The 20,301-nt window shown below is 26.3% G+C and overlaps 2 protein-coding genes and 1 long non-coding RNA gene across 3 annotated transcripts; 1 reads left to right on the top strand and 2 right to left on the bottom strand.

Moving 5' to 3' along the window:
- Window positions 1-2,299: 2,299 nt before the first annotated feature.
- LOC136080925 (uncharacterized) lies at window positions 2,300-4,851 on the top strand. The gene is made up of 3 exons (XR_010638729.1): window positions 2,300-2,395; window positions 2,645-2,904; window positions 4,650-4,851. It is a non-coding gene; the product is annotated as an uncharacterized LOC136080925 (long non-coding RNA).
- Window positions 4,852-14,037: 9,186 nt separating this feature from the next.
- On the bottom strand, window positions 14,038-17,918 carry LOC136081601 (uncharacterized). Its single transcript, XM_065799030.1, has 2 exons — window positions 17,494-17,918; window positions 14,038-16,994 (listed from the first exon to the last, which is right to left on the bottom strand). Exons 1-2 carry the CDS (start codon window positions 17,730-17,732, stop codon window positions 16,631-16,633), a joined length of 603 nt encoding a protein of 200 aa, XP_065655102.1. The 5' UTR covers window positions 17,733-17,918; the 3' UTR covers window positions 14,038-16,630.
- LOC136081134 (52 kDa repressor of the inhibitor of the protein kinase-like) lies at window positions 15,420-15,929 on the bottom strand. The gene has a single exon (XM_065798425.1). The coding sequence runs from the start codon at window positions 15,927-15,929 to the stop codon at window positions 15,420-15,422; it is 510 nt and encodes a 169-aa protein (XP_065654497.1).
- Window positions 17,919-20,301: the final 2,383 nt, after the last annotated feature.

A 20,301-nucleotide genomic window follows, 5' to 3' on the forward strand; every position in this document is an offset into this window, starting at 1 on the left:
CTTTTTTATTATTATTAAAACCTTCAAATTATGATTTCTACATGTTTGTTTTAATGTAAGTTCTCTGTGTTTTAATCTATGTGTTTACGGTTCATATGTTTCAATGTATGTTTTTGCTTATTATTACTTATATTATGTTTAACAATTGGTGTCACTCCATTGATCAAACTTCTGTATGAGTTACATATCTTAATAAACCATTAACTTTTTGTTATAAATAATTTTATCCTCATAACTACCATTATAATATTAGTTATTATTATTTTTTTTTTTATTGCAGTTATTTTAAACATACGTATTATTACTATTATTATAATTTGTATTTTTTTTATCTTATACTATTATAATATATTATTATTAGTATTAATATTATTATTGTTATCAGTATTATTATTATTGTTATTATTGTTATTATTATTATTAATATTATTATCATAACTATTGTAAAAGTAATTTACAGAAAATAAAGAACTTGTTGTTGTTGTTGTTGTTGTTGTTGTTGTTGTTGTTGTTGTTGTTGTTGTTGTTTAGAATATATGAAAGTAAATACAACAATCATTAATAAAGCAAATAAAATTAAAGACTGAGGGGCAAGTTTTAATGATAAAAATATATACTTGCTAATGGATTCATAATATTTTTATGAATTATGGAAATTGCTGGCGTGAATTCAATTTATGGTACTGACGCAAAACAATTTTCGTTAACGTTTGCGATACAGACTGCTCTGTAAAACAAAAAAATTAATATCGCAATGTTTCTCCAATTTTTGTAAAAAATTTTCTTTAATATTTTTATTCTGAATATTGATAGTAGTTAAACTTTTAAAAATAATATCATCTATAAAAATATTGTATTACCTTAATGAGCGTTTATATAATGAATAATAATGAACCATCAGCAACTGTTAAAACTTTAAACTCATATGAATATTATGTTTTCTTTCCTAAGAGTTGATTTCAAATGGATTTCAAAGTCGGTGTAAGCCTTGATATGTTGATTATTGCACAATAAACTGTTCATTAACACTCTAATTTTTTGACTGTAATAGATCCATTTATTTAGCCATAAAATTTTAAAAATTACAAAGTTATTTATAATTTTAGTTAAAATTAGGTTCGGTGTCACTCGTATAGTTAAAAGTTAGTCATTGGAGTGACACCTTAATAAAATAACCAAATAAAGCAATAAAAAGTAATATAGATAACGACCAAAATGAAATAAAACAAAATAAAAAGAAGAACAAAAATATTTAAAAAAGCAAGACAAATAACACAAAAAAGCAAGACAAATAACACAAAAAAGCAAGACAAATAACACAAAAAGCAAGACAAATAACACAAAAAAAGCAAGACAAATGACACAAAAAAGCAAGACAAATAACACAAAAAAAGGAAAAAGTGAATAAACTGACATAAGAGATAACGAATAAATGAGATAACGTTTGAAGAAGGATGGTAGAAAATAAAAAGAAAACAAAAGGATATTTTTAAATATTATAATGAGATAAAAATAAGAAATAACTTGAATAATAGCAACAAACATAAAAAGCAACAATAGTAATAACAATAATTAAAAAAGCAATAATAATAAAAATAATTAGCAACTAGACCAAAAAAAAAATACACTTCGACATAAACAATGCACAAATGTACACGTCAATATAAACGATAAACAAAATTGCACAACTGTATAAACAAAACATAGAAATACACGACAGTAAAACAATCCAAACAACATAAATTAATAAAACTTAAAAAATGTCATTTTTGTTTTCTTAAGTTGTTAAAATTTTTATTTTCGAATTTTTCACGAACATTTTTATTCTTTTAACTTAGTTCTTCTGTTTATTTAATCTTTTTCTTCAATTTTTATTCTTTAATTGGTTTTATTGGTTTCACTTTTTCAATTTTTATTTATTTTCCTTTTTTCTTATTTGTCTATTTTTCACCTTTAAAAACCCTCGCCGTTAAAAAAAATGCTTCCTCCATTTGCAATCACAAATGGTATATATAAAAAAAGTCTTTAAAAATTGTTAAGTTAAAGCTATGAATAAAGATTTCCAATCATCAGCGGGATATTTCTAAACGTTTATAATAAAGCGATAACAAAAAAATCCGACAAGAAAGTTTTCTATGCAATCTTTAATTTTCTGAGTATATATCATAAGTTCATAACATGTTATGAATTAGTATATAGTATAATGAATTTATAACAAACCACATTATTTATTATTGAAATCTTGAATACTTATTATTTGCAATAGATTTTTTAAATTGGATATAAATTGCAATGTTCAGCACAGAACACAGAATATAGAAAGTGCTCAATATTCTTAAAGAACAAGAAAATAGAAAGACTTCTTGACGATTCTGAAATAAGAGAAACAGGCAACGTATAAATATATATATATATATATATATATATATATATATATATATATATATATATATATATATATATATATATATATATATATATATATAGATATGAATATATATATATATATATATATATATATATATATATATATATATATATATATATATATATATATATATATATATATATATATATATATATATATATATATTATCAACTGTATAAACCTGTGAATAACAAAAATTACTTTCTGTAATTTTAGGTTTAATTCAACATCCTTACATCCGTTAATCAATTTATTTGATCAAGAGACAGACTGACTTTTTTCGCAATACACGCTTCCCAACAAGTTCTTAAATGTTACTTTATTGATTGTAAATTGTTTTTATCAAAATTCATTAAATCTGGACCTATATCCTTAATACCAGGATCACTTTCTTCACCATGAAAAACAATGTTGTTGTTTTCTAAATGCCACCAAACTCCTTTACCAAATAGCATAAAATCACTTATGCGCTCAAGGTGGAATTATAATTCTTGTTCATAAATAGAAAAATTTGTATGTTCTGATGGATCTAAATAATTAAATTCTTGTTATTGTTAACAATTACTTTATTGCAAACATATATATATATATATATATATATATATATATATATATATACACTGAGGCATTTTCGTTTAGACGCATCTATTTTTTTCTCTTTGTCTTAATTTTTTTCTATGAATTGTCAACCGATATGCATGCAAGTTATTATCAAAATAATTGTTGTGTTGTGGGCTAATAAAAATCACAAAAATTTTACATTTTAACTCAGTAGCAGTTTTAAATTGGTGTCCGGCTGCTTAAGCGTCATAAACTTTTCTTGATAGCATTCCCCACACGTTTTCGATTGGATTTAAGTCCGGGCTACAAGCTGGCCATTCGAGAACCGGGATGTTGTGGTCTTTAAACCATTTCATAGAATGCCTAGATGTGTGAATTGCAGCATTATCTTGCTGAGATATGGCATTATCGTCCATGTTTTCATCCATATAAGTTACGAGAACGTCATCCAACATTCCTGTATACTTTATCGAGTTCATTTTAGGTAAACCACAACACAGAGTCAATTTTCGTGAAAAAGAAAATCCACTCCAAACCATTAAACTTCCTCCTCCAAAATTTCGTTTTGTTTGTGGGTCATTTATTCCTCTTAGATCATGCCAATAATAACTGTAAGAGTCCGGACCATCTAAATTGAACTTTTTTTCAACTGAAAATATTACGATTTGCCACTCATGAGTTCAATGCATATGGTTTTTAGCAAACTGTAATCTAGCAACTTTATGGTGTTTTTTTAACATTGGTTTTTGGTGTGGTTTCTTCCACTTTAAGTTTGGTGTTGTACGTAGAATATGTGCAACATGTTTATTTGTGGCAGGCAATAATAATTTATCCTTTATTTGTGTTGCATTCGATTTATTTTTGGTTGCTTCGAAGCGAATTCGATTAATTTGCCGATTTGTTAATACTTTGTTGTCGTTTGTTGCTTTTTTTACACCGTAATTGTCACCTTTTGCACCTTTTACACCGTAATTGTCACCTTTCGTACAACATGGTCAGATTTTCCAATTTTTCTTGCTATTTCTCGTATAGAAAGTGCTGGTGAGATTTCTGAGCCACGATATAAATTAGTTTGTATTTTTTCAAATCTGTCAAATACTTTCCTTTAGGCATTTCATAAAATGCAATAAAAATGATACTGGCAGAGCAAAAGATCAAATTACACTAAAATTTATCAATTTATTTGTGTAAAAGTGATTAAAAATCAATAATTACCGTTATTAACTTGATTGCGTCTATAGATATATTCCATTTTAAAAATGTGCTTTTGTATATCAAACATACTCTCATGTTAATAAAGACACAGAAAAATTTTTTTTGTGGTTTTTATCAGCTCACAACACAACAATTATTTTGATAATAACTTGCTTGCATATCAGTTGACAATACATAGAAAAAAATTAAGATAAAGAGAAAAAAATTAATGCGTCTAAACGAATATGCCTCAGTGCATATAAATAAATATATATATATATATATATATATATATATATATATATATATATATATATATATATATATATATATATATATATATATATATATGTATTGATTGTATTTGAACATATTTTATTGTTACCTGTTGCTTAACTAAACTTCGTTATTTTAAAAACTGAGCATTGTTTTGATTTATTAAAATTGATATCTTCTTTTTGTTCAGCTTGGGTTCGAAAACCTTTTGTTCAGCTTGGATTCGAATGATACTGTTATCGCGTATTGGTTCCAGTTTTCTTGAAGAAGTGTTCAAACTAATTTGCTTGATTTTGTAGAACATCTGCTCTTCATTTTCAGTAGGCAGCGAACTAGGTGAAACTTTTGGTTAATGTATTGTGATTGAATGGTAATATATACCATACAATTTATTCTTGATGTCTTTATTAGGACTGTTTCCTATCACTAAACGACAGATCTCTTTCAAGGAATTGTATACAACAATTGTATATAATTTATAATCATCCCTTCGCACATTGTCCTGTTCACCAAAGCATAATTTAAGGCAATCTTTGAATAATTTTTTTTCTGAAAAATTTAGTATATCAAGAAGAACATCCCAAATGTTTTTTATATGACCTTTAAAGTCATGAAGTGGTTCTATAGGACTGACCTCATAGTTATCCAGATTTGAGAAAACAAGAGCATTTAACTCATTGCCAAAGCACAAAGCAGGAGCTGTGCTTTGGCAATGAGTTATTGCCAAAGCACAGCTCCTGCTCTTAGTTTAAATTTATGAAGTAGTTTTTTTCAGTTTTCGTTAATTATTTAGTCTTTATATTTACAATAAATTTATCTTCATATCTATTCTGTTTGAGGTAAGATCTGTTTATTTAATTTAAGGTAAAATTAACTTAAATTTAAGTTAAAATTTGTTTAATACACAAAACTCGACATGTAACTCAATTAAAAGCGATGTTACTTTACTTTTTTCCTTCTCTCTTCTAATGATATGATATTATGTGAATAAACAATTGCAATATCTGTAAATTATCTAATATTACAGCCGCATAAACATGGATAATTGCTACCATTAAGATTTCCGGCTTCAAATTGTATTTATGGATGATCACCTAAATGATAAAACTTTATTCAGCTGTTCGTATCTTAATTTACTAAAGTTAATTTAGTAAAATTAGATATGGCCATATCTTAATTTACTTAAGCTACTTTAGTAAATTAAGATATGACCTTTATGATACTTTAGTAAAGTACACCTGGAAACATGGTCTCCAAAAGATTGCTATTTCAAATTATTGCTTTTTTAAATTTTTTTATCTCTTAAAAGTTCTTAATTTTTGTGGAAAGTATAAAAATGTATTAAATTTGAAATTAAAAAATATTAAACTAAAATCGATTGTCATGTTCCAATTTCATTCAAAGTGTTGACTCACCCTGCTTTTAGTTAACTAAAATGTAAACAATTACAACATATTTTAAAATTATTAAATTACCGTGAAAAAATCGTAAGACGTCGTGAACTACTTTCCCTTCAATATTTAGGGGAATGTGCAAATCTTTAATGTCTTCTAATCTAGTTTCTATATAAGATAATTTCCCTGCAATTGTGTCATTTATGCATCCAAATATGTATAAATGAGGCGTTTCCACTCTTGAATGTTATAATAGTTGCTAGTTATTGAAAACATTTATCTGTTATTATAGTAAAGTTTCTCATCATAAATTGATTTAACAGTTAGTAATAAGAGACCCGAGTTTAAAATCGATGCATGATCTGACCAGATTATCAAACTTCTTCTACATATGCTTGTTGGAATTTCTCGAATGATTTTTTGTGTTATATGATCTTCGAAAATTCTTTTGCGTATTTCATGCAATTAAATTTTTCTGCCTTGTTGGGTATTTTTTCTGTTTAATCAGTGTTCCTAAAATATATGTTCCAGAAGTGATATTTTGATTTAAATCTTCTTTAATCTTCCTAAATAATTGTGGGATTGGTACAGAGATTCCACTACCTACATAGAAAGATTATTTCTTGATAAAAATCTATAATTTATAAAATCCTTATCGTGGCAAGTCAAATGAAACTGTGTTTGCTATTTTCAAGGTTTAACCTTTTTACTAATGTAGCCAATTACTTAACTACTCTAAGGTGCTTTACAGGATACAGGGTGTAGGAATTTTTTATTCGAGATCTAATAAACAATGAGAGAGGTTTAATAAAAGTGTGTATTGGTATAAACCAAAATCTCCTTCTCAACAAATCAAGATTTATTAGATTTTTTTTAAGGTCAACAATTGTTATAGTCTGTTTGGACTGAAAGTTTTTACTTTTATCAGTGACCGGTATATATTTTCGAATTTTTAAGTTCGATTTTTAATGTTTGTTTTTTAAGTTTAGAGATTTACTTATTTTCATTATTTATTTAGTTTTTTTTATTGATAAAAAGTAAAAATTATTAAACAAGGGAGGGGGGGAGGATTTCTTAATAAGTTTGGGGTAGGTGGGAAAATTCATATACATCAAGCTACGAAAATTATTAACCCTCCGCCCCCTTATTTTAAGCACCTTAGAGTAAAAACGATACCTAGCAACCCTTCCTTTAGTCCAGTACTTTAGTAGAGGATGAGCCTTGACTACAATACTGTGTTATAAAAAATTTTAAATTTTTTAAAGATTTAGATTTAAAAAAATAATTACGCTCCACAAATAAACAAAATATGAACATTTTAATAGTCTATTTTAGTACATTCTTGTTAAGGGAAAAAAAACTCTTACATCTTATTGCAATGGAAAAAATTGAGCGCATAATTAAATTTATCTATCAAGTTTACCTAATGTTTATTTTATATGTTTACCTGATAGCTCATTAAGTTTTCTTCTCGTTCTATTTTTATTAATTTGAGTACCGCCAAAGGTGTTTATATCAACATTATTTGGTTCCAAGAACTCACGAACAACCGTTTTACCGTTTGATCTCTGAATTTTGTATTTCCTTACCAGTGTGGAGAGATTAATCTAAGTTAATTATTGCTTTTAGTTTTATATATTTTATTTTACTTTGTATGCAGAAACTTTTGGTAATTTGTTTATTCCATTATATTGATCTACGTAACTTATTTAAATTATAAAAATTAATAAGATTCCTATACTTTAGAGCCTTATTTCATTTCCTGCACTTCATTTAACATATGGACATTGTTAAAATCAATATTGTCCGGATTCGGAGAATGTTTTTTTCTCTTTTTGTCAATAGCATTGCCTAAATATTTATTTAAATAAATTGTAATTAGACAAATTTAGGTATAGAAAATTAAGGAAAATAAAGTATAGGTATGAGAAAATCTTATTTAGATCACACCAATGATAACCACAATAATTATATATGAATAAATAATAAAAAAGGTAGTTCCTCATATCATTCCATCGTGCTTACTATAAACAGACGTCGTTCGTTTAACTGCATCTAGTTTAGATTCAAAGCGAAGGCTTGTGCGAATTTTTAAATAGGCTGACTTTGATTGATGAACACTAAACAAAGTATTAGTGTCTTTGCTATTCTTTTCCCAATGACTTTCAATATTCGCTTTCAACTTCCGGTGGGACTTTCGTAGTTGATTTTTTTATCTGTAGAAGATAACTTTTCTGTCAAATTGATTGAGGGTAACTTTGACAAAACTTTTAGAAATGGTGTCATAAAAAGAATCCCAAGACTTGTTGATGTTTGCCAAGACTAATTGACATGTTTCTCTCATGTAAGAAAGCGAATTTTTAGTATAAGGAATATAAACGCTTGAAATCTTGGTAGATAAATTGTTTTCCACTTCAGCGTTAGTTGTAAAAATATTGGTAATATCGCATAATAAACATTAAGTATATGTCCTTTTTGTATGAAAGGATTCAATTCATTCCATACATATTGAGAATAGCGTTTTATAAATTTATTTCTTTTCGTCACCACACCATCTATGTTTTTTTAGAAATATTGCCAAATAATTGGATTTTTGATGGAAATATTTTTCGTTTATGTGAATGTGCTGGAATTAACTATTAGTCGTTCATACCTTTTGCGTTTCAAAGTATAAAGGATTTCTTCTAACCCTTTCAATATTTCAGCTCTCATAAAAATACTCAGTAATTTTTGCCATATTGATAAGAGATTATTTGTATCTACTATTTTAAATCTATATTTAAGCAAATAGATTATCAAAAAAGTTGCTTACAATTAAGCACTGTATTAAGCTCAAAAAAGAACGATAAAAATTGAGTGGTCACCATGGGCGTATCTAGGACTTTGTCCAAGGTGGGGGAAGTGTTGTCCGACCCGAAAAGGAAGAAAAAAGTTCCTTTTTTTTTATAGATAAAACCACTGTTTTAGAAGTCATTTAGAATGTTTTTAGAATTAAGGTTATTAGATACTTTGTTAATATATTAAATAAATATTAAAAAAAAACTAAAAAAAAAAAAAATGTTGCAGTAATATAACATAATTAGTAACAAAAAGTAACATTTTTTCAATTTTTTTAAATTTTATCAATATTATTTTGAAATTTGACATTTTTTAGGGTGGTAGTTACACCGTTTACCCCTCTTTGAATCCGCCCCTGATGATCAAAACTTTATACTTAAACTAAATTAATCAGCTGCATTATCTATTATCTAGATAATATCTAAACAAACAAAAAGTTAATAAATCTAATTGACTGAATGATTATTGTTAAAACAAAATGAATAAAAAATTATGATAAATTAAATAAAGATAATTTCAATACAAATCAAATCCTATTTAACAAAAATTTATTATTAGAATCTAAACTATTACTCTAATAATATCACAAAGGATGTTTTCAAAACCAATCGCAAAGGTTTTTCCAATTCATTTTGATGTATATAAACGTACTTTGATGTATATAAACGTAGCTTGATGTATATAAACGACAGTTACCATTCTTTATTTAGCTGCTTTTAATAAATTTATGTAAATTACTTTAATCAAGTAATATCATTTGTTGTCATTGATTTATAAAGTTTTTTTATAAATCAATGACATTGATTTATAAATTTCAAATAATAATAATTTTACTACAAAAGAATTTAATAAATCGATTTCTATTTCTTCCAAACAAATCGGTTAAATTCGTTATGTAAACAATCTACTAAAGACTACTGCTGATTTTATTAATTTATTTATTTTCAATCTAAATCTTTCTTGCAACATTTTCATTCTTGTTAAATAAACCGTTTTCTTTTTCTTCATTTTCACCACAATTTTATTTATCTTTACTATACAAATTAAACATGCTACCAATCAAATTTCAATGTGTTATATTTAAGCAGGATCCATCCTCCTATAGTAAAATAAATCACATCTCTATATAATTATAAAATATACTTGTAAATAATTTTTTTTTTAGTTATATAGTAAGCATTGTAAAATAGTAACTGATTTCTTTGACCAAGAAGTTCCAGCAACTACATTTGAATATAAGATAAATCATGCAAAGTACTCAAGAGACTATGCTGTCAAAATAAATTTGGCAACTAAAAGAAAAAAATATTAATTTTAAATTAAACTGGTCTATTCTAAAAACTATTCTAAAAACTTCGCCAAGCTATAATAACATTTCAAAAAAATGAATACTTTGTTTACAAGAAAAGTTTGAAATTATTACTTATTTAGATCAAGAAAATTTACTAAATAAAATAAACTGAACTAATTTCTAAATACAGACATAAAAATAAGTACCTATTAAAAATTATAAAAACAAATGACCAAACTTATTAACCAAATTTATTTAGTTCTATTACTAACCAATTAATAATTACAAATAATATATATATATATATATATATATATATATATATATATATATATATATATATATATATATATATATATATATATAATTTATGTTAGTGTATTCAACAAACAGAGTGCTCAATGTTCTAAAAGAACAGAGCAATAATAAATTAGTAAAAACACTTATCTAATTTTTGATTACTTCTCGAAGTAATCAAAAATTAGATAAGTGTTTTTACTAATTTATATATATTGAGAAGTTTTAAATATATTTATATTGAGAAGTTTTAAGAGAATTAAAACTAAACAAAAATAATAAAAATGCCAACCTGACTCGTGAACAAAGGAAAGCACTTACACAATTAAAAAAAGATAACAATATTGATATATGCCCATTTGATAAAGGAATGGGCTTTGTAACGATCCCTCATGATAAAGCAATAAAAAAGATTCAAGAACAAATTGGACCAACTCAAATTATCAATGAGGATCCGACACAAAGTTACGCAAGGAAAATCAAACTCCAACTATCAAAATTAAATAAAAAAGGTCGGTTCACAAAAGATGAATATCAGCAAATTTATCCCAGTAACCCAATACCACCTCGTATGTATGGTGTAGTAAAGACACATAAGCCTGAACAATCTTACCCAATGCGAATTGTAGTATCCACAATAGGCACACCAAACTACGAAATCTCAAATTACTTAGTAAAACTAATATAACCAATATTAAATGAAAACCCAACTCGATTAAAAAATTCACAACAATTCGTAGAAAAAGTAAAATCGTGGGATATATCAAGTGACGATGTTCAGGTATCATTGGACGTTATAAACTTTTACCCATCAATTCCTCTTAAAGAAGCTGCTGAAGTACTCATAAGGTTATTGGAGGTGAGCGATAATTTTAAAAAAGCGACAAAATTAAATATAAAAGAAATAAAAATTCTGATAGAACTATGTTTATACCGACCATACTTTTTATGGAACAATGAAATACACGAACTTGAAAATTCAGGTCCGATAGGTCTTTCATTTATGGTAGTTTTAGCTGAATCTTTTCTTCAACATCTTGAAAAAAGAGCACTTAATACAGCGCTGAAAAATAACCCACTTATTGATTTAAAATCATTTTTTAGATACGTAGATGACAGTAATGCTAGAGTCCCTAACTGATCAATTTAAGATAATACTTAATCAACAACATCCAAAAATACAATATACTATCGAATTTGAAAATGACAAAAAAAACACTAAATTTTCTAGACATATCCATAATAAATAACAAAAGTGGTAAATATGAATTTAAAATACACAGAAAAAATGCAATTACTAACATTCAAGTTAAGGCAACATCAAACCATGACCCACAAATTTTAAATGGAATATATAAGGGTTTTGTACATAGAGCATTTAATGTATGCAGTCAAAAACATATAGAAAATGAACTGAAATTCCTTATTCAAGTATTTGTCGAAAATGGCTACAAACAATCTAATCTCATAAAAATCATAAAAGAAATAAAACGAAAGAACCAAAAAGCACTAATGACTACTAAAAACAATGAAAACATCACTAGTACGTATCCAACTATTTTATTACCTTGGGTACCAATATTGTCTCCCAAATTACGTAAGGTGTTTAGGAAGGCAGGATATAAAACGGTCTTTAAATCAAACCTGAACCTAGAAGCAATATTAACATCAAGAAATAAATCTAAACTACAAATGAACAGCCACCCAGGAGTCTACCTTATTAAATGCCATTGTAACAAAAAGTATATAGGTGAAACAAAAATGCAAATAAAAACACGCAACACAAAAACAGTACAATAGGAAATAAAACAGAAAGATCTGCATTAGCTACACACATGAGACATTGTTCACAACAAATTGACTGGGACAGTTGATGCTAAAAAGTTTGATAAGAAAGTTCGTGAAGCACTCGAAATACAGTACCACCAATGTGCCCCTCAACAAAATGGTATCAATTTAGATGAGGGTCAATATGTTTCAACAAAATTTTGGACACCATTTATGGCGCACTTACGTCAGAAAAAGATGAAACTATCCCATTGACATAAATAAAACTGTCGTTTTAAAAATAAGATACAAAAAAACAAAAACAAAAAAAAACAAAAAAAAAAAACAAAAAAACTTTAAAGCTGAAGACGCTGGTCACAACAATCCAGCGAAAATTTCTGTGATAAAAATAAATAAAAAAATAAAAATAAATTTAGTATCGAGAGAAACTCGTATTAATTGATGTTTATAAAATAATAATAATAATAATAACATATTTGTTTACTTTTAACATGTCAAAACTGGGTTTTATTGCTCAATTCTTATGCCATTCCTAGTTCATGTTATATGTCATAAAAATAATTGTGTATTCAATGTTTGGGTTCATGAAATTAAACCCCGTTTATTCGGCAGGCGAGAGTAATTATTTTTATTTTCATTTTTATTAGCGGTAACTCTGTTATTGAATTGTTAATGATATAAAAGTCAATTACTGCTAATAAAATTAAGTTGCTGCATTATTTTGCATACAAAATAATATTATGGAAATAAAATAGATATGTTTATAAGAATTGTAATCTTTCTTATCTGATTATTTAATCAAAATACGGGCAGTTTAAAGGGTATAAAAAGATGGGCAGACAGGTAAAAAACCCAGAGGAATATAGCCTTTTCTTATGTTAAAAAAGAGGTTGAAAATTTAAAAAGTTGATGAAAAATATAGTCAAACTACGTACGTATTCGTTTCCTTGAACACCTTTTAAACAAACTTGTACGCTTTTGGGTGACTCTCTCCCTCGTACTTTATAAAAACCTTTTTTAATGAACTTCCCCCCTCCTTTTACACGCCCCCACTTCCTCGCAAAGCGCGCGGGGGGGGGGTAATGAACATATCGTCGCAGTACATATTTGTTCAGCACCCCTCAAAAAAAAAGCTAGATCCGCCCCTGATATATATATATATATATATATATATATATATAAATATATATATATATATATATATATATATATATATATATATATATATATATATATATATATATATTTATATATAATAATAATAATAATTAGAGATTAAAGTGCCATTATTTACAACAATCACAATAGTGATGAAGTAATTCAGAAGCACTAAAACAAGTTGGCTATGAGTTTGAAAAAGCGTTTATAAAAAGTTCATATTTTAGTCTTTTTTTAAATGTTTCTAAAGAGGTTGAGTTTTGTGTGTTCATAGATAAACCATTCCAAATTCGAGGTGCAGTCATACAAAATAAATTTGAGCCCAGAGAAGTTTTTGTTGACGACGTGTAAGTTGACAACTGTCTAATGATCTAGTTTAATATCTCTAGTCTAATGATTTAGTTATATATATATATATATATATATATATATATATATATATATATATATATATATATATATATATATATATATATATATAATGAAAACTTTATAATTAAGTCTGATAAGTCAAACTTTTACTAAGTAAAATTTTCAATTGCCATTGAACTTTCTATACATACTCTGACATTCGCCAAGTCTGACTATTTATCTATTCCCTTTGAGAGTCAGACTTAACAAGATTCTACTGCATATATTTTTTGAAGTATAATTTTATAATTAAAAAATACAAAAAAAACCGCAGAACTTTCTAGGACCACTATTTAAATTACAGCATTAAAAAAAGTTCACTTTTTAACTAAAGTCATGCATCATATTAGTACGTCATTTAATACGCCATAACACTCTATTAAATATATAAAACAGTAAACAATATATTTATATTATATTATTAAATAAAACAGTTTAAATTGGATCAGAATTTAACATATCTACAAGTTTCATTCTACGAGGATTTTTCCTAGCAAAACAATCAATCACTTCATTTGCATCAATGCTGATATCTTGGTGAACGTGCATTAAAGCAAGACTATTAAATCTATTCTGTGATATTGTGTTACGTAGATAGGTTTTTAAACGACGAATAACAGAAATTGATCTTTCGCAAGTGCATGTTGTTACTGGAATAGTTGCAAGAATTTGAATTAAGGTGAATATATTAGGAAAAACTATTCTATCAATAAGAGGAAGGAGTTTGGTTAGAGTAGTTGGAAGAGAATTTTTAAAACTACGCTAATAATCTTCCCACATTTTCAATTCGGTCATGATATAACGTGGTTCCGGAAGTTCATGCTCATACTCATTTAAAAAAAGAAGAAAGTTGCTTCTCCATTCAGCAACATTTAAAACGTTAGTTGGCATTGCAAAGAATCTATTATAAACAGCCATGTTTCTATTAGAAAAACGTAATTGAATCTGAGATGATAAATGGTCAAGAAAAGGAATTGTAATAACTTTCTTGTAATACTCATTAATAGATTCACTAGGACAATTATTTTGATTTAGCTGTTTTCCTATTGTACGAGGCTTGTGCTCATAAACACCAACACTAGCTGCCAATACAACTGCCTCACTATTCCAAGCACCATGACTGTGTTCAATTTCTGATCTTAGTCGCTGTAAAGCAAGATATAACAAATTTACTTTTTCGCGTGATGCAAAAACATCAAAGTTTGGAGATTGAAATTGTTTTGTAATTGGTCTTGTTACTTCTAAACAGCGAGACACCACTACTAAAGTAACAAGAAACTGGAAAGATCTAGTAGCAAAGAAATAACTATTTGCATCACGCACTGAGTCATGATTCCAAGACTTTTCATCGTTATTAATCATTAGCTCAAAGCATTTAATTATAGCCGGAAGTACCTCTATAAACACATCTAAAACATCAATTCTGGCAATCCATCTTGTACGACATACATCTATTAGACGAGAGTGATGAGCATTTGGAAACATTTCTTCAATTTTTTTTTTCAGAACATCAAAACGCTTTGGACTAAAATTAAAGAACTGAGATATAACTCGAACATTTGACATCATATTGCTAATTATTTGTATGTTACAGGCATCTGCAACACAAAGATTGAAGACATGAGATCCACAATGAACATACAATACTTTAGGATAAATAGTTTTATTCTTATTGCAGCACCGGAACAGTTCCCAGCCATGTTTCCAGCATCGTCATAACCTTGACCAACACAAAATTTCATTTCCAATCCCATGTCTTTAATACTATTCAAAATTTGGCTGGCTATAGCTTCTCCAGACAAGCGTCGCAAGGAATAATGCCAAAAAATAGTTCACAAATTTCACAATTATCATTTACAAAGCGTAATACGAGTGGCATTTGTTCCATATTGCTAACATCAGATGCTTCATCTGCTAATATTGAAAAAAATTTAGCTTTTTTTACTTCATATTTCAATTTAGAAACTATAATGTCATTACAAATATTAATCAACTCATTTTGAATAGTTTTAGAGCAATATGTTGAATTTTTTGGAGTAGCAATTCGCCTATTCACCAAATTGTTTTCTGCACAATCAGATATTAATTTCAAAATTGATTGAAGATTGCCAGAGTTACTATTTTCATTCTCATAGTAAAATGAATCATCTCTGTGACCTCGGAGAGGTATGTTTTGTTTTCCACACATAATAATTGCCAGAACTATTAGTTTTAATATTTCTCTATTTTTCTTGACTTGTTCATCAACTACTTTGTTAAGATTTAAGTCAATAAAATTTATCTTTTGCTCCATACATTGGCGAGAATGAGTTGCCTTTAGAGTTGCAGTTTGGTGAATTGGTGAACTTTTATTTTTTAATAAATCATACTTATCTTCATTGCCTAGTTTATTAATTCCATAAGATTCATAGAGCCCGATATCGTATTTGTTTACAAAGGATAGTTCACATTTATTTCCAAAAGTAGAAGAACTACTTTTAGAGTTTAAATTTGCTTTACTCGGTGAATTTTGAAGAACATTCTGCAATCGATAGTGTGGAAGAACTTTTTAATTTGTTTGGTGAAGATACAACACAAATTTTTTTGTCTATAGGAAAAGGTGACTTAATAGTAAATTGATCAATTGTGAGTTGTTTTCTTTTTTTTAAAGTCGAAAGGATTTTTACTGAATCTAGAATATCTGTTTCCTGAGTAGAATCAGGAAACAGGATATTAGATTTTGAAGAAGTAAGTTGATTAATTTCAGGTAATTTTACTACTTTAGGTGCAAAAATATTAAGAACTTGGTATTTTTTAGGAATACATTTTAAAGATATTAAAGGAACAAAGTGATCTTTGTTTACAAATATATTAGAAGTCTGTTTAAAACCTGCAATAACTGAAGAGCAACAAAGTATGTGTATTTTTTTTACAGATGTGCTTAAAGAATGTTCAACACGTGGTCTAACAGTGCAATTAAAAAATATTTCATAAACAGTTTTTTCTATTTATTTTCTATCCTTTTCTATAGGATAATATGATTCGATTGGTATTGGTAGCACACAAAGTAAGAAACGAGGAATAAGAATACTTTGTTGCAACATTGATAGACTCTGATATGACACTTAGTGTTCTATTATTTTTACAAAAAGAATTATATGCTTTTTGGGAAATAATAACAGAAAAAGCTGTGTTTTCATCAATTCTTCGAGATTTGGTAACATCAGTTTGAGAAAAAATAATTGAATGGTTTGAATAAAAATCTGCATTTGTATATAATTCGATACCGGTCAAACAATTAAAGTATTCTGACAAAGATTCGTTTCCAATTACTGATATAGAACAAGCATTAAATAAACAGTTTCCGTTTGGAGAAGTTCTAATAAAAAAAACAAAAAATTAATATGAGCGAGGTAACATAATTTAATAATGTTATGCCACAAAATAATTATTACACAATTTTAAGTCATAAAATAACTTACTGGTAAATCATTTACTAAACGTAATTTTGGTATTATTCAAACATAAAATAAATTATAACATAATTGATTATTTTCTCCTTGAAATATGATATAAATATATTATACTTAAGCATGAACACAATTTTACTAGAAAAATATGTTTTTAAATTTTAAGCACCTAGGACAAAATTTTACACATCTTTCAGCTTAAAATAAAAATAAGCTTGTAGTAAAATGTTTAAGCAAAAAAAGTTATATATGATTTTTTTATTTGCTATTATTTAAACCATTAATCAACACACACACACACACACACACACACACACACACACACACACACACACACACACACACACACACACGTCGTTTTTTTTTTATTTTTAGATTAATATAATTATTTAGGAAACAAATTATTACCTCACTGGTTGAAAATCGCTTTCTGCTCGAAATGATTGAAATAAGGGAAACTGTATATTTGAAACTTTGCATATTTTATGCAATACACTTAGTTTAGATTTTTCATTAAACAAAAATTTTTCTCTAATAGTATTATGAGCTTCGACAATAACATTAGATAAAAACGATTCCTTTTCTGATTGAACCCTATTTTCATCAAAAATACATTTTAAAATGATTTGAAGCATTGAATCCGCCATGTTTAGAACACTTAACCTACGAGTTAACCAAAAGCTTAGTGAAAACCCTTTTTTCCGATTTATGCGTGATTGGCTTGCACCCTTCAGAGATCTTTCTGATTGGGTCAGCACCCCTCAGAACCAGTTTTGATTAGCTAAAGAAACCAAGCCAATCAAAAATAGCTTCTGAGGGGTGCAGGCCAATCAAAAATAATTCTGAGAAGAGCAGGCGAATCAGAAAGCGAATATACTGGAGTTTCCTATTCGAAACATAAATATATATAAAATACGCTAGCGCTAAAAAACAAAGATAACAACAAAGATAATTATTTTCGATATCCTTCACAAAAAATTAAATCGCAAATTTTGAGTTAAATAAAATATTTTAACAATTTAATTTTTATATATAAAAAAATGCAACAAAATAGTAAATTTTGCTTGTTGAAAGTTGACGGGTGCTGTAGCACCCTTTGAACCCATCTGGATCCGCCCCTGCATATATATATATATATATATATATATATATATATATATATATATATATATATATATATATATATATATATATATATATATATATATATATATATGTATATATATATATATATATGTATATATATATATATATATATATATATATATATATATATATATATATATATATATATATATATATATATATATATATATATATATATATATATATATATATATATATATATATATATATATACCGGTGGACGATGTAACTTAAGTGACAATAAAAAAAATTATTTTGCTTAAGACTTTAATAAACGCTTTTGTTGCCACGTTATTAGTAAATATTATTGAAAATTGTTTAAAGTATTTTAAACATTTATTAACTATATTTAGTAAATTTTATTGCAGTAGCTATTAATGTTTTGAATAATAAGTAAGTAAATTATTAAATACTTTAAACATCTATTATTTAATATTTACATTACATAATATATTTACATAAATTAAATCGCATAATAATCGCAAAATTAACAAAATAGTTTTACATCTTATATACGAATAACTATTCGAACAAAAAACATGAGTATTTGATATAAACGTATGTACTATTATTTTAATTTTAAAACTTTGATTTAAATATTAGCAAATCTGTTTATTTAAATTTTATTAATGGTTAATTTTTAAAGTGATTTTAAGGCGCCTTTTTAAATTAAAGATAATTAAAGAAGAGATAATTAGGGTAAACATAATTTACAAAATGTTAAATTTTTCTATTAAAAGACATATTATATTTTAAAAGACGTATTAAATTTTAAAATTATATAATATTTTTTATTCATTAAGTATAGTTTCAAAAGTTATGTTTAATAAATAAATTACATTTACTATGGGTTATTTTAAACAGATCTTAATATAACTTTTATTAAGTTATTGTAATTTTATTTTTATAATTTTAAAAGTCAGAAAGAAAAGAAACAAAACTTTTTTGAAAAAGTTTACGTTTCGTTTTTTCGTTTTCTTCACGTAAACTAAAAGAGTAAGAATCAAAAAATCATTCATTTAACAATTAAACTTGCGCGATTATTTATGACAGAAATTTTTTACCTTTGTACATTTATTATCAAAAGCAGTTTACTCTTAATTGCCAAAAAACATGTTACTTTTACCTCGAATGGATATTTTAAAATCGTCTTATCTTTCGAAAAAGCACATTTTTTATACTTTGTTATACATTTTTATACATTGTTATAAAATTTCACAAGTTTTTAAAATTAAGTTTCGTAACGGCTTTCTTTTTTATAAAACTAACGTTCTTTTAGAAACCGAAGAACAGTTACGTAATTACGTAACTGTTCTTCGAAGAACAGTCACGTAATTACGTAAAAAGCTATTTCTTTTACGTAATTACGTAAAAGAAATAGCTGGTTTAAGTAATTACGCTAAAAGCTATTTCTTTTTCAGTTTATTTTAGAGGTCTCTAAAATAAACTGAAAATTATTTATATTTACTACTACATTTAAAACTAAAAATTTTTTAATCTACTTTTAATAAAAAAAAACAGAAGAAGAATTAAAAAATAAAAATTATTTTTGGGCGCTTTTTTTTGGGCGCCCATACCGCTCCTACTAAAACAGGTCTGGGTTCGTCCCTGATTTTATTTGTCTCTTCAATCTTTATTTTAGCTGATCATTTCCTTTTCTGTCTCCAGAGCCGAAGTTTAGCTTTCTGCTAAGTTCAATCTTGCTTTGCTATAAAAATCTATAAATCAATTTAATAATAATTAAGTTATACCTAAAGTTAATGTATAAGCCTAAAGTTGTTAACTGTTGTACGCAAACTAAATATGAACGATATCCAATAAAATCAATCAAAAACTAATATAACCAAGAATAATGTCCCTCTGCCTCAGAAAGATGGAATATATAAAGGGTTGTTTTTATATAAATCGATTTAAATCATGATTTAAATCGGATGAATAAAAATCATGATTTAAATTTAGTTTTAATTTCAATTGTTTTTAATGAATATTTATTGATTTAATCTCATAATTCAATCAATTATTATAGACTAGTCATTGGCCTTATAATAAAATGTCTTGCAATATTAGAAA

This window comes from Hydra vulgaris, chromosome 06 (genome assembly GCF_038396675.1).
Source record: "Hydra vulgaris chromosome 06, alternate assembly HydraT2T_AEP".
NCBI lineage: Eukaryota > Metazoa > Cnidaria > Hydrozoa > Anthoathecata > Hydridae > Hydra > Hydra vulgaris.

Excerpts from the sequence above, each read along its gene's own strand:
- LOC136081134 (XM_065798425.1), bottom strand. The coding sequence starts at position 15,929 with ATGGAGCAAAAGATAAATTTTATTGACTTAAATCTTAACAAAGTAGTT.
- LOC136081601 (XM_065799030.1), bottom strand. The coding sequence starts at position 17,732 with ATGGCGGATTCAATGCTTCAAATCATTTTAAAATGTATTTTTGATGAA. Across the intron at positions 16,995-17,493 it reads AGCGATTTTCAACCAGTGAG|AACTTCTCCAAACGGAAACT; the intron begins GTAATAATTTGT and ends TTTTTTTATTAG.